This window comes from Symphalangus syndactylus, chromosome 20 (genome assembly GCF_028878055.3).
Source record: "Symphalangus syndactylus isolate Jambi chromosome 20, NHGRI_mSymSyn1-v2.1_pri, whole genome shotgun sequence".
NCBI classification, from domain to species: Eukaryota; Metazoa; Chordata; class Mammalia; order Primates; family Hylobatidae; genus Symphalangus; species Symphalangus syndactylus.
In genome coordinates, this window is record NC_072442.2 from 64,911,173 (window position 1) to 64,936,637 (window position 25,465).

General features: G+C 48.4%; 1 protein-coding gene and 1 pseudogene across 7 annotated transcripts; one reads left to right on the forward strand and one right to left on the reverse strand.

Annotated features, from left to right (window-relative positions):
* LOC129470472 (pre-mRNA-processing-splicing factor 8-like) overlaps positions 1-15,408 on the reverse strand; it is a 35,977-nt pseudogene extending 20,569 nt beyond the window's left edge.
* A 37-nt stretch (positions 15,409-15,445) lies between these two features.
* LOC129470501 (large ribosomal subunit protein eL39-like) lies at positions 15,446-25,266 on the forward strand. 7 transcript variants are annotated; one of them, XR_010118333.1, is made up of 4 exons: positions 15,479-15,591; positions 18,377-19,397; positions 20,002-23,651; positions 24,891-25,266. XR_010118333.1 is itself a non-coding variant. In XM_063629773.1 (3 exons), the coding sequence occupies exon 2, from the start codon at positions 18,501-18,503 to the stop codon at positions 18,654-18,656; it is 156 nt and encodes a 51-aa protein (XP_063485843.1). In that variant the 5' UTR covers positions 15,531-15,591; positions 18,377-18,500; the 3' UTR covers positions 18,657-19,198; positions 23,529-25,266. The 7 variants fall into 7 exon arrangements, 1 of the variants encoding a protein (XP_063485843.1); XR_010118330.1 differs by having other exon boundaries at positions 15,488-15,591; positions 20,002-25,266; XR_008653242.2 differs by lacking the exon at positions 20,002-23,651 and having other exon boundaries at positions 15,488-15,591; positions 18,377-19,198.
* The last annotated feature ends 199 nt before the right edge of the window (positions 25,267-25,465 follow it).

The window sequence follows — 25,465 nt, forward strand, 5'->3', positions numbered from 1 at the left end:
CGGCTAACTTCTTATCAAATCTGTTCCCCTCTTCCTACCTCTACTTTCAGTGCTCTCATCATTTTTACTGATTTATGTATTTTTTTGGAGACAGAGTCTCACCCTGCTGCCAGACTGGAGTGCATTGGTGGAATCTCGGCTCACTGCAACCTCTGCCTCCTGGGTTCAAGCGATTCTCCTGCCTCAGCCACCTGTGTAGCTGGGATTACAGGTGTGCGCCACCACGCCCGACTAATTTTCATATTTTAAGTAGAGATGGGGTTTCCCCATGTTGGTCAGGCTGGTCTCAAACTCCTGACCTCAGGTGATCCACCTGCCTGGGCCTCCCAACGTGCTGAGATTACAGGCGTGAGCCCCCACACCCGGCCTGCTCTCATCGTTTTTATCTGGACTTCTTCAGTGGTCCCCAAACCTGGTCTCCCGACCTATCCTTTCAGGTACATCCTTCTCACAGCTGCAAGAGTGAATCATCTAACACAGAAATTTGACAAAGTCTACATCTGTAGTGTGGGAAGTTAAAAAAAAAAAAGAAGAAAAACAAATCTAACAAAGTCACTCTGTGCTTAAGACCCTTACATAATTCTTCCTAAGGTGTGTGATGCCCTCCATGTCCATGATATGGCTCTCCACTATTTATCCAGCCTCATCTCTTAACATTCCCAATTCCATAATTTACTCCAGCAAACCTTGAACTTTCCATGGTCCCATGTACACCAAGCTAGTTACATCGCCACACTTCTGCCTAAAGGAATGCTCTCCCTCACCTGCCTCATCACATGCTACTTCTTTCAGGAATCCTTTCCTCTTCCACTTCCAGACTGGGCTAGAGCAATCACTAACTCTAGTGCTCTCAGATTCCCAGATACAGGTTAATCTAAAACCCAAAATGCTCAAAAAGCTGAAACTTGGCCGGGCGCGGTGGCTCACACTTGTAATCCCAGCACTTTGGGAGGCCGAGGCGGGCGGATCACGAGGTCAGGAGATCGAGACCACGGTGAAACCCCGTCTCTACTAAAAATACAAAAAATTAGCCGGGCGTAGTGGCAGGCGCCTGTAGTCCCAGCTACTTGGAGAGGCTGAGGCAGGAGAATGGCGTGAACCCGGGAGGTGGAGCTTGCAGTGAGCCGAGATTGCGCCACTGCACTCCAGCCTGGGCAACAGAGTGAGACTCCGTCTCAAAAAAAAAAAAAAAAGAAAAAAAAAAAAAAAAAAAAAGCTGAAACTTTCTTGAGTCCCAACGTTCTGAGCACCAACATGATGCTCAAAGGAAATGCTCATTGGGGCATTTCAAATTTTGGATTGGGTATCCTGAACCTATAAGTATAATGAAAATATTTCAAGGCAGGGCACGGTGGCTCACACCTATAATCCAGCACTATGAGAGGCTAAGGCAGGAGGACTGCTTGAACCCAGAGAGTCTGAGACCAGCCTGGACAAGAGAGTGAGATCCCAGCTTTACAAAAAATTTAAAAATTAGGCCAGGCGCGGTGGCTCACGCCTGTAATCCCAGCACTTTGGGAGGCTGAGACAGGCGGATCACAAGGTCTGGAGTTCAAGACCATCCTGGCTAACATGGTGAAACCCCGTCTCTACTAAAAATACAAAAAATTAGCAGGGCGTGGTGGTGGGCGCCTGTAGTCCCAGCTACTCGGGAGGCTGAGGCAGGAGAATGGCGTGAACCCGGGTGGTGGAGCTTGCAGTGAGCCGAAATTGCGCCACTGCACTCCAGCCTGGGCAACAGAGCAAGACTCCGCCTCAAAAAAAAAAAAAAAAGAAAAAAAAAATTAAAAATTAGCCAGGCATGGTGGCATATGCACCTGTGGTCCCAGATACTCAGGTGGCTGAGGTGTGAGGATCACTTGAGCTGCAGTGAGCTATGATAGTGCCACTGCACTCCAGCCTAAGTGACAGTGAGACCCTGTCTCTAATAAAAATAATGAAAATATTAAAAAAGAAAATCTGAAATCCAAAACATTTCTCGTCCCAAGAATTTCGGATAAAGGAAACTCAACCGTAATGCAACAGTTCTAAAACACAATAGAACGTATCCTTAACAGACTTAACTAAAAAACAGAAAACATTCTGCTCATGCAAATGCCACACATTTGGAGATATGAAGGTCGGAATGCAAGAAAAATGTTATAGCTAAGAGTTACTCTAATGGAAACCAGAGGAAGGTAACTTTTTTTTTTTTTTTTTTTTGAGACAGAGTTTTTGCTCTGTCGCCCAGGCTAGAGTGCAATGGTACGATCTCGACTCACAGCAACCTCCGCCTCCCAGGTTCAAGCAATTCTGCCTCAGCCTCCCAAGTAGCTGGGATTACAGGCGCCTGCCACCAGGCCCGGCTAATTTTTGTATTTTTAGCAGAGACGAGGTTTCAGAACCACATTGGCCAGGCTAGTCTCAAACTCTTGACCTCAGGTGATCCACCAGCCTCGGCCTCCCAAAGTGCTGGGATTACAGGCATGAGCCACTGTGCCCGGCCAAGGTAACTTTTTAAATTTTGTGAAAACTTATGTAGCTGAAAATTCCTCAGATTTTTCTTTCTCAATTCCAGTTGCCTTCAGCTGGGCCTCTGAAGGTAAGTGAAGGAGAAATGAACCCTGAGATGCCTTATGAGTGCTGCTTTTTCACAGGTTCTCTATGCCACTGGTTAACATGACTTAGATAAGCCCCTGAGAAAATGCAAAAATAATGCTTTTCTGTTCAAAATAATAAATCCAACTTTTACTCCTGCCTTAATTTAGAATCATCACAACTCCACAAGAAGGAGACTACAGAATTTCTACAGGGAATGCTCAGAAAATAACTATGAAGCGACCTGACATACTATAAGCCGCTATTGCACAGAGCATGGAAACTGGCACACTAAGCAAAGAGGAGAAGGAAGAAGCCAGCAGGGGAAGAAGTGAAAGGGATGTGAAATGAGCAGAGGACAAGAGGGAAGCTGGGGATGATGGCCTTGTACCTTGGTGAAGGTGGTGGAGCCAGAGGCCATGAGAATTTGACGCACACGGTTGTGGAAGCGCTGCATTGACTCATCATCCACACGCAGGAAACACTGAGCTGTGCGCTCCTTAGTAACCTAAACCACAAAGTCAAGGTGAACTTGTCTGAGGAACTCCCACAGAAGCAAGAGCCAACTGTGCCCACCACTCAGCCTTTCAACCCAACAAGGCTCCGGTGACTGACCCAGGAAGTACAGGCGCGCTCATGTCACTCTCAGCCCCTCCCAGGCTGTACCTCATTCTGCAGGTTCCAGACCCCGTCCTTGTGGGTGAACTCCTCATAGCTGGTGCGGCACTTAGGCAGGATGCGGCACTCGAAGCCACACATGTTGAACAGCAGGTTGGGGTTGTCCTTACTGTACACAGACACGAAGCTGTTCTCCCACTGAACTGTAGTCACTGACCGTGGCAAGCGGTTCTTGATGTCCCAGAATACTGCCCGGCCTCTGCCCACAGAGAACATATGGTCACATCAGTTTCTTGGAAGGAACTTCCCTTCAAAGGCCAACTGATGATATCCTGACACAGCCACGCCTCTCCCACCCAGGACACAGCCTCAGGTATGCCCGCTCTGGGCCCTTAGCCTATGTCCTTCCAGCTCACACAGCCCCAACCTAGACTCACAAGTTAACATCATGTTTCATGAGGCGCATGCGGGCATCTCGGGGCCAGCACTTCTTGTTATTATAGCCAACGATGTTTTCATTGTTGGGGTCAGGGTGCTCTGTCAAGTAACGTTGAATCAGGTCCCGAGCCTCATCTGCTGTGAACCTACACCAGACCAGGTACATTGCTGAGGCCCCAATACACTGAGATTTGGGACACCCACGAGTCCTCCAGCTCCACAGATGAAGACCCCACCCCATCCTACCCCCACCCTCCCCAGGCTTCATTACATTTTATTTAATTTTAATTTTTTTTTGAGACGGAGTCTCGCTCTGTTGCCCAGGCTGGAGTGCGGTGGCGCAATCTCGGCTCACTGCAAGCTCCGCCTCCCAGGTTCACGCCCTTCTCCAGCCTCAGCCTCCCGAGTAGCTGGGATTACAGGCGCCCACCACCACGCCCGGCTAATTTTTTGTATTTTTAGTAGAGACGGGGTTTCACCGTGTTAGCCAGGATGGTCTCGATCTCCTGACCTCGTGATCCGCCCGCCCCGGCCTCCCAAAGTGCTGGGATTACAGGCGTGAGCCACCGTGCCCAGCCGCTTCATTCCATTTTAAGGCCCCAACAGCAGTTAAGTCAACTCAGATACAATAGCTGATTTCAGAGGCAAAGCATATGCCTCAGTACCCTGCAAGGCTAGGAATCCAGGCAAGCCCTCACCTGAAAAAAATATGAATGCCATCAATATATCTGCAGAAGAGACGGATGGGGTGGGCAGCCTCAGTGGCTATGTCCTGGAAACTGAGAAAGTCATTTGGCATCTGAGGGGGCCCAGCCATCTCACTGGCCCGGTGCAATCCCAATACAAGCAAATCCATCACCAGGCCATAATACTGCACGATGAATGAGGCAAACTGCAGGCCTCTGATGATCCCATATGAATTTGTATGGTTCATGTCCTAGAAAGAAAGAACTACAACTCTTAACAACTTGAGCCATGTCCCAGGATTCTCCAGGGTCAACCTCTTTTGTTCTCCCCACAGCAAATTCTATTTTTTCCCCACCCTGAGGCAGAGTTCTGCTCAGTCACCCAGGCTGGAGTGCAGTGGCGCAATCTCAGCTCACTGCAACCTCCACTTCCGGGGTTCAAGTGATTCTCCTGCCTCAGCCTCCCGAGTAGCTGGGATTACAGGCACCCACCACCACACCCAACTAATTTTTGTATTTTTTTAAGTAGAGACGGGGTTTCACCATGTTGGCCAGACTGGTCTCCAACTCCTGACCTCGTGATCCGCCCGCCTCAGCCTCCCAAAGTGCTGGGATTACAGGCGTGAGCCACTGCACCCAGCCTCCTCCTCAGCAAATTCTGAGTCAGTGAGCCAGACAACCACTCCACACACAATTCCGTGCTACTGTGCCTGAGACACACCTTATAGTTGATGACGACATTGTTCTTGGCTGTCATGTAGTCGGCTATGTTGTGGTCCACGATGAGGCGCAGCAGCCTATTGAGCAGGGTCAAGTCGATCTTCTCATACATCTTCTCAAAGCGGGATTCTAGCATGACATTGCACTCGCCTTCACTTGTCTCCCACACGTCCTGCAGGTTATTGATGCCTGAGGAGTAGCAAGGCAGGTCTCCAGCAGGTTAGAAATCCTCTTTCAAGACTAGCCCCACAGTAACTATCATTACCTTCCATAACCAATCCCACTAAGAGTCCATGTATTCATCTGGATTGCTTTAACTATGAGCTTGTCCTCAGTTTAACATGAACACTACTTCCCTTTATTACCACGCATCAAGAGAGTAAACCAATCATGCTGCCCAGATGAGAATTTCAACGTAGAACTAAATTCCTCCCCCGTTCCTCACAGGGCAATCTCAGGAAAGTTCTACCTTGACACCACTTGTAAACAAGCAGCGGAGGTGGTTCTGTGTCAGCAGGCTTAATCCAGGGTGGGAACAGGCGGCGCTTGTCGGCTTCATACCACAGGTACTGGTCCAGGTAGGCATCAGTTATTTTCTCCAGGGGCTCAACGTCATATACTGGAACGAGGTGACTATAGAGATCCATGAACTCAATGCCCACCTGTGGGACAAGGAGGCTGGTTCACACCAATCCACCAATCACCTGAGGCAACTGCTACCTTTGGTAGCACCAAAAAGAAAACTTGGGAGGCCTCACTCACCTCTTTGAAGGCTCTCTGTGTGAGGAGGTGACGCTTGATGCGAGACAGCGCCTCGTGGGGGTTATCATAGGCCTGCTCGATCAGACCTAGCTCCTCCCTCTGAGACTGGTTCAATCGAGACTTCACACTGATAAAAGCAATGGGAAGGGTGAATGGGAAAACTAGGAGGAAGTAAAACCAGAAAAGACTGGGGCTACACCTTCTTTCTTTGGACTCTGAGGATGATGCCATTCCCTGCTGTCACCTTCCCAGCAGGAACCTATCTACCCTACTACTCACCTATAAGCTTCCTTGAGCCGCTCCAATGCCAAGATGAGCAACTTGGTGTCATGCTTATAGGAGAGTGGGGGGAATGGGATGGGTGAGAACCTGCGGCTTTCCAACCAATGCACTGTGGTGGTATATACTGCCACTGCTTCCTCCGCTGTGATGTAAGGCCCGTCCTGCAAGGTGGACATGAAATTAGCCTCCTGCTACAGCCTGATCCCCCCAAAACAAGGTTCAGTCACAACTCTACAGTCCTCCCTCCTGCCCACTCCCCCACCACTCACACCCAGCCCAGCCTACTCTGCCCAACCTTCAGGTAGTTGTGCTGCCGCTCCTGTTCTGCCTTCAGATAGAGCCGGGTGAGGCGGCCCAGATTCTTTTTACAAACAGTCTTGTCCACGGTGGCCCCTCGGCGGATCCGTTCTCGGTTGTAGTGGGCAGTGTTGGTCCACCAGTCAGCCTTGGCCTTCACATATCGAAGGATCATATTCTCTATGGGCGTCGGCAGCCCAGGGACCTAAAAGTCCAAAAAGCACAATCAAGCCAGGATCAAGCCAGGTACTGTGGCGCACACCTGTAGTCCCGGCTACTCAGGCTAAGGAGGATCGCTTGAGCTCAGGAGCTTGAGGCCAGCCTAAGCAACATGGTGAGCCCCCTCTCTCAAAGGGAAAAGAAAAGAGATGGGAGCCAGATAGCCCCCTAATGATTCCCGAAGTGGTAATCCTAACCTAAAGACGGATGTTTACACCTCCGAGGAAATAAAGAGACACCCACCTTCCAAGGAATGTTGGCTTTCCAGCAGCGCCAGGCTTCACTGAGGTGCTGCAGGATTGTCCGGGCCTTGTTCTGTTTGATCCCCTCAGGCATCATGTCCAGAATATCATGCATCACAGCTGCCCGCAGCTCAAGGTCAAAATGTGACTCCACTCGCTGCTTTGTTACTGTCTTTGCCACCCCCTTTGAGTGTCGACCTGGAAGTAGAGCGTCCCAAGGGGATTACAAGGAAGATTCCTTGCTTTCAGTAAGGGTCTCTACCTTCATGCTCCTCACTCATTATGGTTATTAATAAAATTAGGTATTAACAAAGCGTCCCTGTGCCCAGCATACGCAAAAAGACCCGCTACCTTAAACATTCACAACTATGCTTCTGAAGAATTTCCACTCCTGCAAATGCATGACTGCCTCTCAAGGCCCCAGAAGGAAGCCCAAGAAATAGAATACTAGGTCAGACTCATTTGAGAACCGGACCTAAAGGCAATCTAGTAGGAAGAGTGCTCATACAAGAGCAGGGAACAGACCCAAACGGGCAGGTACCTTTGAAGCAATAACAGGAGGAGCTGGATAGAGAAAACCACTCACCTTCAAACTGCCGGGCCAGGAGGTTGCCCAGCCATCGTTCCAACAAAGGGGTAATGCCACGCATGAAAAACAGCCAGACTCGCCAACCGGCAGCCCAGAAGCCACAGCCAGGACCCTTCCCTACAGGGCCCTATGATCCCAAGCAGAAGTTAAGAACACAAGTTAGCAATGCATTTTAACAACAATAAAAACCTGGGCAGAGATGGGGCATATATGTATAATATACACATAGAGGAACATATACATGGCAGTAGAGGGGTAAAAAGAAAAAAAAACTCTGGGACCTCAACATCTAAAACAAAAGGGTAAATGAGAAACCTTAAGGCAAAAACCAGGAACTAAGATTGCCCATGTGAATTTAAAGGAGCAGTAAGGACACGCTCATAGCTGCTCTCCAAATAGGTCCCTGGAAAGAGCCCTGTCTAAATGTATAAATGAAAAAAGATCTGAGAAAGTTAAGTCCAGTGAGGCTGGGCACAGTGGCTCACACTGGTAATCCCAGTACTTTGGGAGGCCGAGGAGTGTGGATCACCTGAGGTCAGGAGTTCAAGACCAGCCTGGCCAATACAGTGAAACCCCGTCTCTACTAAAAATTCAAAAACTAGCCAGGCATGGTGGTGCGCGCCTGTAGTCTCAGCTACTTGGGAGGCTGAAGCAGGAGAATCACTTCAACCCGGGAGGCGGAGGCTGTGGTGAGCCAAGATTGTGCCACTGCACTCCAGCTGCGGCAACAGAGCAAGACTCAGTCTCAAAAAAAAAAAAAAAAATAGCCAAGCGTGGTGGTGGACACCTGTAATCCCAGCTACTCGGGAGGCTGAGGCAGGAGAATTGCTTGAACTCAGGAGGCAGAGGTTGCAGTGAGCCGAGATCGTGCCATTGCACTCCCGCCTGAGAGACAAGAGTAAGACTCTGTCTCAAAAAAAAGAAAGTCAGTAAAGTCAGGGTCTCACCGTGTTGAAACGATAATAGATGAGATGCTTCAGGTCCTTGCACATGCGAATCTGTCGCATCAGCTTGTATTTGTATCGATACATGCCCGTCAACTGCCCAACATGGGCAAATATATACTGCAATCCATCTGCCAGCTGCAATACAATTGCCCCATCAGACCTGGAGCTTAAACCAGCTCCACGGCCAGCACAGGCTTCCTCCAGCCTCCTCACCCAGGCAGGGGTTGGGAATACCTAACCTCACCTGGAAGGCATCCACATTGCCCAGCCGATACTGCACGTGACTATCCACCACCAGCTTAGTCAAACGCAGAACTTCCCGACACAGGTGGAAAGCATTCCCAAAACGAGATTTCTTTCTTTCCTGGAGAAGACGGAGAAGACGCAAAAAACAGAAAGAACATGAATGAGCAATGGACCCAACTGGATGTATGCCTTCATCAGTAGCCAGAGCACAACAGCTGTCCGTCCCTGAAGCCCAGGAGGCCCCTAGGGTCCAATGCAGGCACCTTGGTGGTGAGCGTTTTCACAGGCTTGAGGTTGAAGTTGTAGTCCAGGTGCAGGTAGTTGAGGTTTTTGCGGTGAATGAGAAGGTTGAGCATGTTGTAGCCCTGGCGGCAAACCTGGAGCCCAACCTCCACCCAGTCCAGCTTTGTGGACTGAAAGAATTTGGTGGCTTTGAAGGAGCGGAACAGATACCTGAGGTGGGAACATGGAGAGTAAGAGTCAGCCTACTGATATCTCTGGAACAGAAGTCTGCGCAGGGGCCCTGGGGCACCTTACCTCTTCTTTTGAGCCTTAGGGGGCCGATGCTTCAGGGCATTCAGCACATAGTACTTAAGCAGCTTCTGGTAGGAGACCCTCACTTTCACAGGCTGCCCGGCAGGACAATGCTCCCGATACCTACAAAAATAAGCCCACCAGAGTTTGGCCATCTCTTCTTCCAGCCACTCTGCTAAAGGCTGCAAGCCTTGGGTTGTCTACCATTTTTATGGAAAAAAAAAAAAAAAAAAAAAAAAAAAAAAAAAGAATTAAAAAAAAAAAAGGCTGGCTGGGCGCGGTGGCTCACGCTTGTAATCCCAGCACTGTGGGAGGCCGAGGCAGGCGGATCACGAGGTCAGGAGATCGAGACCACGGTGAAACCCTGTCTCTACTAAAAAAAAAAATACAAAAAAATTAGCCGGGCGTGGTGGCGGGCGCCTGTAGTCCCAGCTACTCGGAGAGGCTGAGGCAGGAGAATGGCGTGAACCCAGGAGGCGGAGCTTGCAGTGAGCCGAGATTGCGCCACTGCACTCCAGCCTGGGCAACAGAGCAAGACTCCGTCTCAAAAAAAAAAAAAAAAAAAAGGCTACATGCCCACCTAGTTGGAGTCTTTTCTCCTATACATCCACTATCATTCCCCCTGCCACAGGGAAAACCTTACCAGTTCTTGACAAGGGGTATGTCCAGGGCCCGACGGGTGCGACCAGAGCGTAGGTTGAAGGGCCGCGGGGCCCAGAGCAGGGCAATGCCATTGGCTGTATTGTCTGTATAGAGGGGTGTGTCCTTCAGGAAGGGCTCCACAAACTCCGGGAGCTCAAATTCCTCATCATCATCCGGCAATGGTTCCTGACTCTGAAAAAGGAATCCCTCTAAGGGTTTAGCTCCTGATGAACTAGGCACAGACTTAAGAGGAGGGAAATTCTCTGGGGCCAAGCACAAAGCCTGTATCTGCCATGGAAACTGGGCTGTCTGACAAAAGCAGCCCTGAAGTGCCAGCGCAAAGGAAACCAAAGACAGCAAAGAACAAGACAGGGCCACCAGGAAAGCAAGAGTCACTTCTCACACCTCAACTGGCCACCACCAGAAAGCCTCCCAACGGAGCCCCAACATCACAGGAGGTCAACATTGCAATCATCTCCCACCCAAGCTCCAAACACTGGGCCTGGACACAACGGAACACAGATGAGCATCAGAAACATTATGGTAAGCTTAAGAAGCCAGTCACTGAAGACTACATAGTGTACGATTCTATTTCATTCTATTATATGAAATGTGTAGAACAGTCAAATCTATAGACAGAAAGTAGATTGGTGGTTGCGTAAAGAAGTTGGGGAGAAATGGCCAGTAACTGCTAAGAGTTTCTTTCTCAAGTAATAAAAATATTCTCGGCCAGGCGCGGTGGCTCAAGCCTGTAATCCCAGCACTTTGGCAGGCCGAAGCGGGCGGATCACGAGGTCAGGAGATCGAGACCATCCTGGCTAACATGGTGAAACCCCGTCTCTACTAAAAATACAAAAAATTAGCCGGGCGTGATGGCGGGCGCCTGTAGTCCCAGCTACGTGGGAGGCTGAGGCAGGAGAATGGCGTGAACCCGGGAGGCGGAGCTTGCAGTGAGCCGAGATCATGCCACTACACTCCAGCCTGGGCAAGACTCCATCTCAAAAAATAAAAAATAAAAAAAATAAAAATATTCTCAAATTGCATGTCGTGACAGTTGGGACAACTCTGAGAATAAGCTAAAAACCATCAAATTACACACTTTAAATGGGTAACTTGTATGGTATGTTAACTACATCTCAATATAAAGACTAAAACAAACAAACACAATAGAGACAGACCAGGACAGATTATCTAGAGCACCCAAGAAGAGAACCATAAAGTCCAGAAAGAGAATCACGGAAACCAGGATTATACCAATGACATGTTTTAAGGCAAATGCTGAATTCTCATATTCGCTTATAGCTCAAGGGGAACACTTAGCAAGACGGAAAACACGTCTCCCTCCACCTGAGTGTTTAGTAACGTCAGCCAGCCTCAGGTATTTCTCCTGGAAGAGCTGAGGGAAAGTGTCCCTTCCCTTCCTCACCTTGACCAAGTGCCTATGGGAGATTGGGTTGATCAAAGGGTCAAAGTAGAAAGCTGGCAAATCAGGATCCTCAGTTTTGATGAATACAACATTGGGAGTATGGTACCTAAAATGAAAGGAAGAGTCAGCCAAAGTTCTCCGGCCCTGGCCCAACCTAAACAGCAGCCTTCTCCTTTCCAAATGTTGTGTTCCAGGTCTCTTACCAGGTGAGGTGGACATGGTGTGGAAGATTGTTGTACAAGTAAGGAAAAGCAATCTTCTATTCAGTGCGGATAGGCTGCCGGATGATAATCTTGTTAATATCGTTGAATTCATTCCAGTCTTCATCCCTAGGGTACAACATCAAGAATAAGCAGATTTTTTTTTTTTTTTTTTTTTTTTTTTTGAGACAGGGTCTCACTCTATCACCCAAGCTGGAATCCAACGACATGATCATTGTTCACTGCAGCTGTGACCTCCTGGGCTCAAACAATCCTCCCACAGCTCAGCTTCCCAAGTAACTGAGACTACAGGAAGCTGCGAGTGTCACCACACCCAGCTAAATTTTTTGGTAAAGATAGGGTTTTGCCATTTTGCCCAGGTTGGTCTCAAACTTCTGGGCTCAAGCAATCCTCCTGCCTCAGCTTCCCAACGTGCTCAGATTACAGCATGAGCCACTGCACCTGGCACAAAAAAACTAATTTGGAAGTTATATCAGGACTTTAAGAATCAAGATTACATTTTATTCAACTCAAAATGTCTAAAATCCCTCATCTCTCCAACTCACTGTAGGTTGATGTCTCGAACAAGAGGTTCAAATTTGGGGCCTCCAGGAATGGCCATATTGAGTGCCTTGGACGTAAAGAAGGCCTTCAAATCAAACAGGTAGAAGTAGTTGTCATCCACCAAGTCTGTCAGGAGCTGATTAGCCAGGCGGTAGAGAGTTGACATCATAGGTAGCGTGAACTGCCAGCGTTGGTACGTGGAGCCATTTACATACCTAGGTAAAAAATGAAAGGCCCACCTCAAGTAAGCAGCTAAACAAACCCATACCACCTACTGATCTCCCAGGACTCCTGCGTTTCCAGAACTCCTCCCAGGAGGAGTATCTCCATCTACCACTCACTTCCTGCTGTCCCTCAACGGCTGGTGGTCATAGAACCAGTCCAACACAGGGGCGTCCTCCTCAGGGTCCAGCTCTAGCTGAATGGCCTCCAGTGGCTCAACATCTAGGATGTTGTCAGCATAGTCCAAGGGCGGCTCCTCGTCATCAAAAGGGGGAAAACGCATCCTCTTGAAATGCCTCCTATCTCTTTTTTCTCGGCGCATCATAATCCACATTGACCTGGAAGGCAAGAACGTCACAGAACCATTTCTACCCACTGCCTCCCAACCACCACCACCACCCACCCACCATATTTCAGCCTTTCTCACCCCCACTGGGAGATGTAGACAGGTTCAATGACCCAGGGAATCTCATTGACGAAGGAAATGGCTCCAGTGATGTGGTACAGCACAGGCACATCCCGAATCTGCTCCCAAGGCATAGGCATGTTCTCCAGGAGTTTGAGGACTGCGTGGGGCATGTACTTTAGGGCACTGGCACATTAGAAAAAGAGAAGGCTATTAGAAATGACAAGGTGTTCTGCTACCTGTCCCATGCAGAGAAGCCACATGTTCATGTTCCACAGTAAATCCTACCTTACAATCCAAACTCCCAAACTTAGCCCACAGGCCCTTCCTAACCAGAAACCCTGCCTCTCCCTCTCCAACTTCACCTTGCGCCACTCTTCTTCAACGTCATAATCCCACAGTGCTGGTATCAGCTCCTCTAAATCAATGGCTATCCCTCTGGAGACAGCTTTGCGGCTGTCTCACATCCTATTCCCTCCGCATCTTCTCATAAATCGTAATAAAGTATTCACCATACTTCACTATCAGCACTTGTCTCATGTCTGTCAGGCCACTCGACTGCACACTGCAGAAAGGCGGAGATTGTTACCCTCTGCTCGCTACTATATCCCCGGCAGCCAGCACAGTTTTCAAAGTATTTTTTGAAATAGCCAAAACTTCCAGTTCATTACATGGTAGACATTTTTGTGTCCAAATAGAACAGGAATCTGCTAAGACATCTGTACCTGTACTCGCCCAGTTTAGAGCCACAGAAAAAACAGGAGTAGGGAAACCTCTGAAATTAAATACCCCAACCACAGAATTCAGGTCCCTGAGGAGTGACAGGCTGCACTATGCCCAGTATCCCACTCTGGGCTTCAACCAGCTCAACCATAGGGACATCTTATTTTTATTTTTATTTTTTTTTTGAGACGGAGTCTCGTACTTTTGCCCAGGCCAGAGTGCAGTGGCGTGATCTCCTGCCTCAGCCTCCCGAGTAGCTGGGACTACAGGCGCCCGCCACCACGCCCGGCTAATTTTTTGTATTTTTTAGTAGAGACGGGGTTTCACCGTGTTAGCCAGGATGGTCTTGATCTCCTGACCTTGTGATCTGCCCACCTCGACCTCCCAAAGTGCTGGGATTACAGGTGTGAGCCACCGCGCCTGGCCAGGGACATTTTATAATACCATCAACAGGACAAATTAAAGCACCAGTCCCAGACAGGGAAGAGAGGGGAAACAGACCGCATAAGTGGAAGATGTAGAAATTATCAGAGACTCCTACCGGTTTTCTTCTTTCTCTTATAGCCACCAAAATGAGCTGTCAAAGCACCAATCCAAGACTGTGGGACAGGGAGAAGGGAAAAGGGCCAAATTCCAAATGAAATTATTTCAGGATGTTCCTTACCCCAGGTAAACCCTTTTGTCATGGCGGAACTTCCTGTTGGTCATGTCTCCATGGTCTCGAATGATCTTCCTGACATGTTCTGGGGGCATGTCTTCCTTCTGGGCATCCACAAACCCAAACTTCCGCTTTTCTGCATAGCGCTTGGCCTGCAATTGCTGCCATCTTCGAGCTGCAAAGGCACCTCAGTTTAAAGGTCTGCACACCCTCAGCCTAATCCTTTTCACCTCTTGCCCTAAGGTAAGCTCCTGTCAGTGAGTGTGAGGGAGGAGCAGGCAACCAGCAGGAAGAAGCACCCCTTGCCAATTCCCTTACCATTTTACTCTATTTTTCCCTCCATCACATTTATCACTATCTGACTTTTTTTTTTTTTTTTTTTGAGACGTCGTTTCGCTCTGTCTCCCAGGCTGGAGTGCAATGGTGCGATGTCGGCTCACTGCAACCTCCGCCTCCCGGGTTCAAGCCATTCTCCTGCCTCAGCCTCCCCAGTAGCTGGGATTATAGACACGCGCCACCACACAACTCATTTTTGTATTTTTCGCACAGACGAGGTTTCACTATGTTGGCCAGGCTGGTCTTGAACTCCTGACCTCAGGTGATCCGCCCGCCTCGGCCTCCCAAAGTGCTGGGATTACAAGTGTGAGCCACGGCGCCCGGCCTGACATTTTTATTACAGAGCCTCAAGGTTTTGTTACTGTCTATCTCTCCCGCTGTAATTTAAACCCCGTAAGGACAGGAATTTTGTCTCCATTACTACTGTACCCCCGCTGCATCAGCGCTTGCAAATAATACGGCCTTAAAACGACTTGATGAAAAGTTAAACGGGGATAACAAGGGAGCTGACACCTCAGGAGTTGCCCAAACGGGGAGGGTCCCCACCCGCCTGCGCGCGCGCACACCCGCCCCGCCTCCGGCCCGCGCGCCGCTCCACACCCTCGCCTCACCTTTCTCCTGCAGCTTCTCCTCTGACATGTAGTCCGGTAGCGGGGCTAGAGGGCCAGGCACCGGGTTACCCGGCCCTCGATAAGGAAATACTCCGGCCATATCCGGAGAATCTGGGGAGCGGCGGGACAGAAAAATTCACTAACCACAGGCCCGCGCCCACAAGAAGCGCAGCAGAAAGGCGTCCGGGGACCCCGGCCTGCAGTCCCGCCACGCAGTGCATCCAGCCCCGCCCGGCCTAACCCCTTCGGTCACTCGGCCCGACCCGACCACGCCTCCCGCAGCCCGGCCTTAAACGCCTGCCACGCACCCCACAGCCCCTCACACTGGAGGCCGCTTGTCCCGTAGCGCAATGGCGCCCAGTCTGCGTCCGCTCCGCGTTCCCAGCGCCGGGAAGTGCGCAACCCGAGTTCAGCAGTTGATCCAATCGGCGCCGAGATGCTCAGATGGATTAGTGAGGCGACCAATGAGAGTTGCACACTGTGCCGAGGAGGCGGGCCCATAGGCGGAAAGGCTTTGAACGCAAGGGGGTGTTGTCGGGGTGAAGCCCCGCCTCCTCCATTTCCGAGGCTGTTTCTGGGGCCTCTGACAGACCTCAGCGTGTGATGGGCTCCCGGCGTCGCACTGTGAGAGACCGAAGTCTGCAAGGTTTGAATAAATTTGCCAAGATTGCGCCTTGTACGATGTCTGTTGTCATCAATGTGTACATGCAATGCAGTACTAGATCCAGGACATTTGTTCATGCATTCATTCATTTAACCATCACTGTCTACCAAGGACGAGGGATAAAGCAGGAAAAAAGACAACCAGTAGAGTTTACAGGGGAGCAGAAAGGCAGACAAGAATCAAGACCTTGACCGGGCGCGGTAACTCACGCCTGGAATTGCAGCACTTTGGGAGGCCGAGGCAGGCAGATCACTTAAGGCCAGGAGTTGGAGGCCAGCGTGGCCCACATGGTGAAACCCGGTCTCTACTAAAAATACAAAAATTAGCTGGGCGTGGTGGCGCGCACCTGTAGTCCCAGCTACTCGGGAGGCTGAGGCAAGAGAATCGCTTGAACCCGGGAGGGGGAGGTTGCAGTGAGCCGAGATCGCACCACTGCACTCCAGCCTGGGTGACAGAGCGAGACTCTTGTCTCGGGGAAAAAAAAAAAAAGTCTGAAATTCCCACCAAGTTTATTGTGGAGGATGCAGAGGAATTGTAACCCATACAGCCCCGAATCTAGTTGAGAATGTACAAATCAAAGTGAAATAATTAGAAAAAAATTCAAAGGATGTCAATGTGCTTTCAGAACGGTAAAAATTTAAAAACAATTCCTTTTGTTTTTTTGAGACAGGGTCTTACTCTATTGCCCAGACTGGAGTGCAATGGCACGATCTCAATTCACCACAACCTCCACCTCCCAGGCTCAAGCAATTCTCCTGCCTCAGCCTCCAGAGTAGCTGGATTACAGGCATGCGCCACTACTGCCGGCTAATTTTTGTATTCTTAGTAGAGACAGGGTTTCACTATGTTGGCCAGGCTGGTCTCAAACTCCTGACCTTACGAAATCCTTCTGCCTCGTGTGCCTCGGGCCTCCCAAAGTGCTGGGATTACAGACGTGAGCCACCATGCCCCGCCTAAAATCTATTTTTTAATGCAATGGGGAGTTTTGGCAAGGGCTGGGTGTTCTAAAGGTCCCTACAGTCAAAAAAGACAGAGGAGAATTGTTAAAGATTTGATGGAGATGGATGGATGTGAGGATTTCATAAAGCTAAATGGAGAGGAAGGAAAAAAGGTAATCCCAGGTGGTGGACCTACTAGAAAGAGTTAAGAAAGAAGCTGGGCACCGTGACTCATACCAGTAATCCTAGCACATTGGGAGGCAGAGGCGAGAGGACTGGTTAAGCCCATGAGTTTAAGACCAGCCTGGGCAACATACTGAGACCCTCATCTCTACAAATAATAAAAATATTAACCAGGAGGCCGGGCGCGGTGGCTCACGCCTGTAATCCCAGCACTTTGGAAGGCCGAGGCGGGCGGATCACGAGGTCAGGAGATCGAGACCATCCTGGCTAACACAGTGAAACCCTGTCTCTACTGAAAATACAAAAAAAAAAAATTAGCCGGGCGCGGTGGCGGGTGCCTGTAGTCCCAGCTATTCGGGAGGCTGAGGCAGGAGAATGGCGTGAACCCGGGAGGCAGAGCTTGCAGTGAGCAGACATCGAGCCACTGCACTCCAGCCTGGGTGACAGAGCCAGACTCCATCTCCAAAAAAAAAAAAAAAAAAAAAAAAAATATTAACCAGGCATAGTGGTACGTGCCTGTAGTTCCAGCTACTCGGGAGGCTGAGGTGGGAGGATCATGATGGCACCACTGCACTCCAGCCTGGGTGACAGAGCGAGGCTAGTTTCAAAGAAAAAAAGTGGGGGTTTTGGTTTCTTTTTTGAGGCAGAGTCTCACTCTGTCACCCAGGCTGGAGTGCAGTGTCAAAATCTCAGCTCAGTGCAACCTCTGCCTCCAGGATTCAAGCTATTCTCCTGCCTCAGCCTCCTGAGTAGCTGGGATTACAGGCATGCGCCACCACACCCGGCTAATTTTGTATTTTTAGTAGAGATGGCATTTCTCCATGTTGGTCAGGCTGGTGTCGAACTCCCGACCTCAGGTGATCAGCCTGCCTCGGCCTCCGAAAGTGCTGGGATTACAGGTGTGAGCCACCGTGCCCAGTCTATTTTTGTATTTTTAATAGAGATGTGTTTTCACCATGTTGGCCAGGATGGTCTCGAACTACTGAGCTCAAGTAATCTGCCCACCTCAGCCTCCCAAATTGCTGGGATTTCAGGCGTGAGCCACTGTGCCAGGCCAAAAGTGTTTAGAAATAGAAACTAACATGGCATGCTCTGAAAATAGGCACCAGATCGATCTGGCTGTGCTAGAAAGTCCAACATCATCATTATCATCTTCCTCATCATCATCATCATGGTAGTGACGTCCTTATCACCTGTGTAAGGTTCACTATGTGCCAGACATTGCTCTAAGCCCTGGTGAAATCCTAATATGGGCTGTAGTTTCATTAAGAGTATTGTGGCCGGGCGCGGTGGCTCACGCCTGTAATCCCAGCACTTTGGGAGGCCGAGTCGGGTGAATCACCTGAGGTCAGGGGTTTGAGACCAGCCTGGCCAAATGGTGAAACCCTATCTCTACTAAAGATACAAAAATTAGCCGAACGTGGTGGCAGGTGCCTATAATCCCAGCTACTTGGGAGGCTGAGTCAGGAGAATTGCTTGAACCTGGGAGGTGGAGGTTGCAGTGAGCTGAGATCGCACCACTGCACTCCAGCCTGAGTGACAAGAGTGAAACTCCATCTCAAAAAAAAAAAAAAAAAAGAAAAAGAAAAAAGAAACACATTATGCAGAGTGATATATTTCTAAAATATATATTTTTTAAAAAGCAGATTTCAACAAAATCCAAGATTCTTCCAGGAACAACAGCAAAACCACTCTCAATGCATTTGAAGAAATAGAGGGCTGTCTTCCTTTCTCTGCCATCGTGGTGTGTTCTTGACTCCGCTTCTCGCCATGTCTTCTCACAAGACTTTCAGGATTAAGCGATTCCTGGCTGAGAAACAAAAGCAAAATCGTCCCATTCCCCAGTGGATTCGGATGAAAACTGGAAATAAAATCAGGTACAACTCCAAAAGGAGACATTGGAGAAGAACCAAGCTGGGTCTGTAAGGAATTGCACATGAGATGGCACACATATTTATGCTGTCTGAAGGTCACGATCATGTTACCGTATCAAGCTGCAAATGTCACCACTATCTGGAGATTTCGACGTGTTTTCCTCTCTGAATCTGTTATGAACACGTTGGTTGGCTGGGTTCAGTAATAAATATGTGAGGCCTTTCGTTTTAAAAAAAAAAAAAAAAAAAGAAAAAGAAATAGAGGAGTTCCCGGAAACGTCGGTGTAGAAGCAGAACCCAGAGCTGGTGTGCGCGTGCGCTGTCTGGCGCTGCAGGCGGAGTCACCGACTCTGTGCAGAGAGGATTCGAGGGATGATGGAGTCTGGCTCTGCTGGCCTAGAAGCAGAGTGCACCCTCATGCTCAGTGCTCAGTGGGTGTCTGAACTGAGGGGCAGTTGTCAGTTTGTCTGAGTGGGAAACATCCTGGATTTTGTTACTTGGCAAAGAGTTGGTGTAAACCTACAGCCAGCAGCAGTCTGGAGCCTGGGAGCCTCCTGAAGTCCTGGGTGAAGCCTCTGGTTTTACCAATTGCAGGTCGGCTTGGCTGGGAGAGATGGGTGGCGGGGAAGGGGCAGGAACCTTGAGGAGGAGGGAGAGGAGTCTTTCCTCCTACAGCTTCCCCCTGTCAGCCCCAACCCCAGCCCACACATTGTACCATCTCTCCTGCTGTGACTGGGTTGCCTGAATTTGTGGGAGACCCTTGATTCCATCCCAGAGTGTGCGGGGGACGGAGGTAAGGCGGATATCCTGGGGGAGGAGGGGAATGTGCTCTGGAAATGCCCTTCTGGAACCCTTCAGGGAAAAGGAGACCATCCTTGGAGTGAACGTCTCCTGACACCCCAAGGTTCAAACTTTCTCAAGCTGAGAGATGTTTTTGGTAGCATAATTAACACGGGGTTTTAATTTTCAATATGGAAAAGACATTTCATTTGAGAATGAAAATTACTACAATGAAGTATGTGATTTTAAAAGTGGAGACAGATTGGGGGCTTTGGGGCTGGATGTAAGTATTATATATTTGGCCTCAGGGTGCCCAGAGCAAGACAAAAAGCTTTTCTTCACACACACAAAAGTCTGCATGAGACAGCAAGTCCTGCTGGGCCGCTGCGATCTGGGTGAAAGGGCCTGGCTCTTTTGTTTGTCTTGGCCTCGCAGTAGCCTCTGTGCTGGGATCGTGGCTTCAGCTTAAGCAGAAATAGCAGGTGCTCGATCGATACCATCTTAGCACTCAGCAGTTAGTTGCATACCTCAGTATGTCTCGGTGGGGGAATTTAACAAAATGCCTCAACTGCTTTGGTATGAAGTTTTTTTTTTTCTTTTAACTGTGAATTTTGAAGCTGAAGGGGAAGCTTGTGAGAGAGAAGCATCTGCCAAGACTTCGAGCTTATTTTTATGTCCTCATCCTCTGATGTTCTCCTTCTGAAATGACACGGAGTCAGTCTGGGGGGCAGAGGTGAAGTGGAGACGGAAGGATTTTCCAGGTGACCGGGGCCAAAACCACCAGAACATCCACTCTGCCGCCACTGTCTGGTGAAAGGATTCATGTAAAAATGTTCGAGGTGGAATTATAAAAATAGTAACCATAAGTGTTAATCTTAAATAGCAGAAATAGAAACTTGGCCTTCAGATAACATGGCGATTGATTAGTTCATCTGGCTTGAGGCAAACTGAGGAGTCCGGGCCTAGCAGTGCCCTCTGGGCCGGTTTCTCTGCCCTGGGCCACTCTGTGTGCCAGACTAGCTGGACAGATAGAGACTCTGTGCCCCTGATGGGGCTGGCTGGGGAGAGGTGGGCTGGGGTGTGTGAGGCTTCACCATCCACAGCAGCCCCTGCCCTCCCAGCTGACCCAGGGAGTAACCGCACGCTCTAAGCCACAGTGGTCGGGGCTGGGCGTGGACCGCTGGAGAAGAGAAGATTTGAGGGGGACTGTCCTAGAGGCAGGAGGAGCGGATGTGTTCCAGAATGGGCAGAACTAGGAAACTGAGAAAGATTTTGGCTCAATAGAATCCAGCAACTGCTCCACATGTTGGAGATGTGTAAGCAGAAGCTGGTCGAGCACTTAATGAGGAATGTTGTTGAAAATGATCATTGGAAGAAGTTTAAGATCTCTTTTAGCCTGGAGATTGTACAAATCAGCATTCCACATCTGGAGTTAGCGACCCGCATTAAGCCTGAACAGACATCTTGGTCTGAAAGGAAGTGGTTTGGATTCATGACGCCACGCTCTACACTATGGAGCTGGGAATTCCAGAATTGCTTTGACTCAGATATTAATGGAGAAAGTTATATCCATTAGTGGATAAAGCCATATCTGTTATGGATAAAGCCATATCCAGAACTGCTTTGACTCAGATGTGAATGGATAAAGCCAATTATTGATTTCTATTTGCCTAACCTGCCAGCTTTTGTCCCAGCGGCGAATGGAGAGCCACACGGATGTTTGTCGTCTCCCACGTTTTGGTGATCTGCTGTCTGTGGGTCTCGATGGAATTTGTTGGCAAGACCGTTTTCTGTATTGGATATTCTTCCCAACAGTGTCCACCCCAAAAGGCTTTCAGCCGAAAGGTCTGAGCCTAGGTAGGTTTACCAAGGGAAGCCATGAGTCAAGAAGCATCAGAGTGAAAAGGATCACTTCCTTTATTTTACCCGCAGGGGCTAATGCTCCGAGAGGAATGTGTACTTGGGCAAGGTCATACAGGAAGGTCATATCAGAGCTGTGCAGGCTGGAGTGTCCTGATTCTTGGACCACAGATGTCTCCCTGAGCCATTATTTATTTATTTTTGAAAAGCACAGTTATTCCATCATTTTGAGTCTTTCTTTGTAGTTGGCTTACATTGGGGGGCAGGACTGTTTTCTCAGGTGTCTCATTTGGCAGTCAGCATTGTCCCCTATGTTCCCTATGACTAGCTGAAAATTCAAGTGTGCCCATAGGGGTGCACAAAACCACACCCACACCCACACCCCCACACACATACCCACACCCCATTAAACCCATGGGTCTATCAGGACATCTTAAAACTCCGTGATTGGCCGGGCGCGGTGGCTCACGCTTGTAATCCCAGCACTTTGGGAGGCCGAGGCAGGCAGATCACGAGGTCAGGAGATCGAGACCACGGTGAAACCCTGTCTCTACTAAAAAAAAAAAATACAAAAAAATTAGCCGGGCGTGGTGGCGGGCGCCTGTAGTCCCAGCTACTCGGAGAGGCTGAGGCAGGAGAATGGCGTGAACCTGGGAGGCGGAGCTTGCAGTGAGCCGAGATTGCGCTACTGCACTCCAGCCTGGGCGACAGAGCGAGACTCTGTCTCAAAAAAAAAAGAAAAAAAAGAAAAAAACAGACAACCCCATCAAAAAGCAGGCAAAGGATATGAACAGACACTTCTCAAAAGAAGACATTTATGTGGCCAACAAACGTGAAAAAAAGCTCATCATCACTGGTCATTAGAGAAATGCAAATCAAAACCACAGTGAGATACCATCTCACGCCAGTCAGAATGGTGATTATTAAAAAGTCAGGAAACAACAGATGCTGGCGAGGCTGTGGAGAAATAGGAACACTTTTACACTGTTGGTGGGAATGCAAACTAGTTCAACCATTGCGGAAGACAGTATGGCGATTCCTCAAAGATCCAGAAGCAGAAATACCATTTGACCCAGCAATCCCATTACTGAGTATACACCCAAAGGAATGTAAATCATTCTACTATAAAGACACATGCACACATGTTTATTGCAGCACTATTTACAATAGCAAAGACATGGAACCAACCCAAATGCCCATCAATGAAAGACTGGATAAAGAAAATATGGCATATCTACACCATGGACTACTACATAGCCATAAAAAGGAAAGAGATCACGCCCTTTGCAGGAACATGGATGAAGCTGGAAGCCATCATCCTCAGCAAACTAACACAGGAACAGAAAACCAAACACCACATGTTCTCACTCATAAGTGGAGTTGAACATTGAGAACATATGGACACAGAGAGGGGAACAACAAACACCAGGGCCTGTTGGGGGGTAGGGGGTGAGGGGAGGGAACTTAGAGGATGGATCAATAGGTGCAGCAAAACACCATGGCACACGTATACCTATGTAACAAACCTGCATGTTCTGTACCCGTATCCCCCCCCTTTTCTTGGAAGAAATAAAAAAATAAGAGGGCTCTATCCATCATGGCTGTTGGCTGTCAAATTATTTTGAGTGAATAGAAACCCATGGTTCCACCTGGAGAACAGAGGGTATAAATCCCTCCTGTCCACCACACAGGATTTTCAGGAGGAGGCACTGACAGAATGGATAGGAAAGAGCTGACGTTGTTACTATCATTATTACCGATCAGCCTAACTCATAGGTATATGCAGTTCTTCATTCCTTTGAGTTATTTCATAAGGATGGCTGTTCTCAACTTGAACGCCAAGTCTTGAATGCTTGTCTTGATGGGTTGTGGAACTTGCAACCGATTTGTTAATAAGTGAAATACTGCATTTGGTGAATTATTTACTTAATTCAGATGATTCCCAGAATAACTTCCTTCACTGGGATGTATCTTGTTGAGTGGCAACAAAACAAGGATTGTACGTGATTCCCATCCTAGCTTAATAGGCGTTAGTCCAAAACCCAGGAATGTGCCATCCGTGGGGATGTTTTGGGTGGATGGGTAGAAAAAGGGTGGAAACCCTTGTCATAGGATATATTTCTGGGAAGGAGATGCCTAGGTCAATAGGTTTCAACATTTTTATGGTTCTTGATACTGTGAAAAATTACCTCCCCAAAGGATTCCATCAATGTGTTCAGCCTTTGAGATTGTATGCTACACCGTTTACAGAGCTCTTTCGGTCATGTTGGTTATTGTTTTGTAGGTTTGGTGAGTGTCGTACCCCAGTTTAACAGGTAGGGAGATCGAGACTTGGAGACAGACGGAATGACATGTGAAGTTCACAATCCTTTTTCCTGGCCGGAGGATCCAGGTTCTCTGAAGCTTAGTTAGTCTAGTATCAAGAACTACCATTTTTCTCACTGCACCAGCACCCCCTCTGACAGTAACAGCAAAGTTCTGCAGAAAGGATTCAGTCCAACTCAAAAAATGTATCTCACCTGCTATGTGTGAAGATTTAGAACCAATTCAACGACAATTGAACATGAAGTACGGGCAATGACAGATGATACAAATATAAGAATTTCTTCCACTTAAGATGGTGGTAGGAGGGGAGAGGGACGTGAATATTTATAAAGTTCCGTGCACTTTACATACATGTCTGATTTAATGTTTATAGCAACCCTTGTTACTGTCCAGCTGTTCTCTTTCATTGGTTTTGTTTTATTTTTTAAAACCATCATATTTTGTTATTTCAAAACCATCATACTTCTTAAACCTGTGACCCCACCGCTTCCGTATCAATAGCTGTTGTTGGTTTTATCCCATTTTACAGTGAAAATGGAAGCCGTAGGTTGGAAACACCTTCAACTTCTGACCACCAAACCAGTGAATTTATTTGCACCCACATTCCTAAGTTTGGTTGCCTTCCCCTTCCTCCCTCCCTCCCTCCGTCCCTCCCCTCCCTCCCTCCCTCCCTCCCCTCCCTCCCTCCCCTCCCTTCCTCCCTCCCTCCCTCACTCCCCCCCTCCCCTCGCTTCCTCCCTCCCTCCCTCCCTCCCTCCCCTCCCTTCCTCCTTCCCTCCAGGGTTGCCTGTTGAATGTTGTTAGGAATCTAAGTACTGAAGGGAAACTGCCTGGGTTTGAATTTTGTTCTGTCCCTTGCACCCTGCCTGGCTTCAAATCCTAGCTCTGCTTATTCAGTTCTTTTAAGGGGATGATATTTGAGCAAATGTATTAGCTTCTGTTTTCCCAAGTAAATGGACACAATAGTTGCTACCTTGTGAAAGAGTCATGTAATTGACCAGCATTTACCAAGTAGCATCAGTGTTCAGTTTCAGTCATTGGTGATTCTGCAGTTGGACTGTGAGGGGGTGTTGGGGTGGGGGGTGGTGTGTGTGTGTAGCACTTCATTGCGTGGAGAAAGGAAAAGATACTTTTGATAACTGACAGGCAGCTTTTCTCTGCTTTCGTGTCAAAAGGGAAGAAGGGAGTTTGGAGAGGGAAAGGAATTCTCTGTAACACTAAGCTCTCTTCCACAAAAACAGAGGTACAGAATATGTAATAATTTACAGAATTTCTAGACTTCAAGGATCTGATTTTTTTAAATTTACTTTTAATTTTTCAGGTTGAGACTGAGCTAAAGTTAATCTGCGGCGACGTTCTGGATGTACTGGACAAACACCTCATTCCAGCAGCTACCACTGGCAAGTCCAAGGTTTTCTATTACGAAATGTAGGTTCTATACTAACAATTAACAAGTGTACTTCAATACATTTAAACATTCTCAGGAATAATTGGCTTTGTTTCTTTTTTTTCTTAGGCATTTAATATTATTTTCCTTATTAAATATAACCAAAAATCCCACAGAAATTAACAAGAGGAGGAGCCTCTAAATATCAACAAAATTATCACTTGATAGACTAGAATTAAACAAGCAAATGATTCTAAGAAATGGCACAAGTGTATTCATCATAAAATAAAATTTCTACATGAAACATTCAGCCATTCCAGACCATTTCCGTCTGTGCAGACTCATCTTTTCCTGTGTTTTGCAAAGCCCAGCTAGAGCAAGCAAGTTCTTCCCAATAGGTTTTTCCCATCTCTGGTTGCTTGGCTGGCTGGGCTTCCCCTACAAACCCCCTTCCTTTCCCCTAGGCAGGGCCCAGTGTCCCCATCCTGAGGAGTCGAGCTCATGAGGGC

Excerpts from the sequence above, each read along its gene's own strand:
- LOC129470501 (XM_063629773.1), top strand. The coding sequence starts at position 18,501 with ATGTCTTCTCACAAGACTTTCAGGATTAAGCGATTCCTGGCTGAGAAA.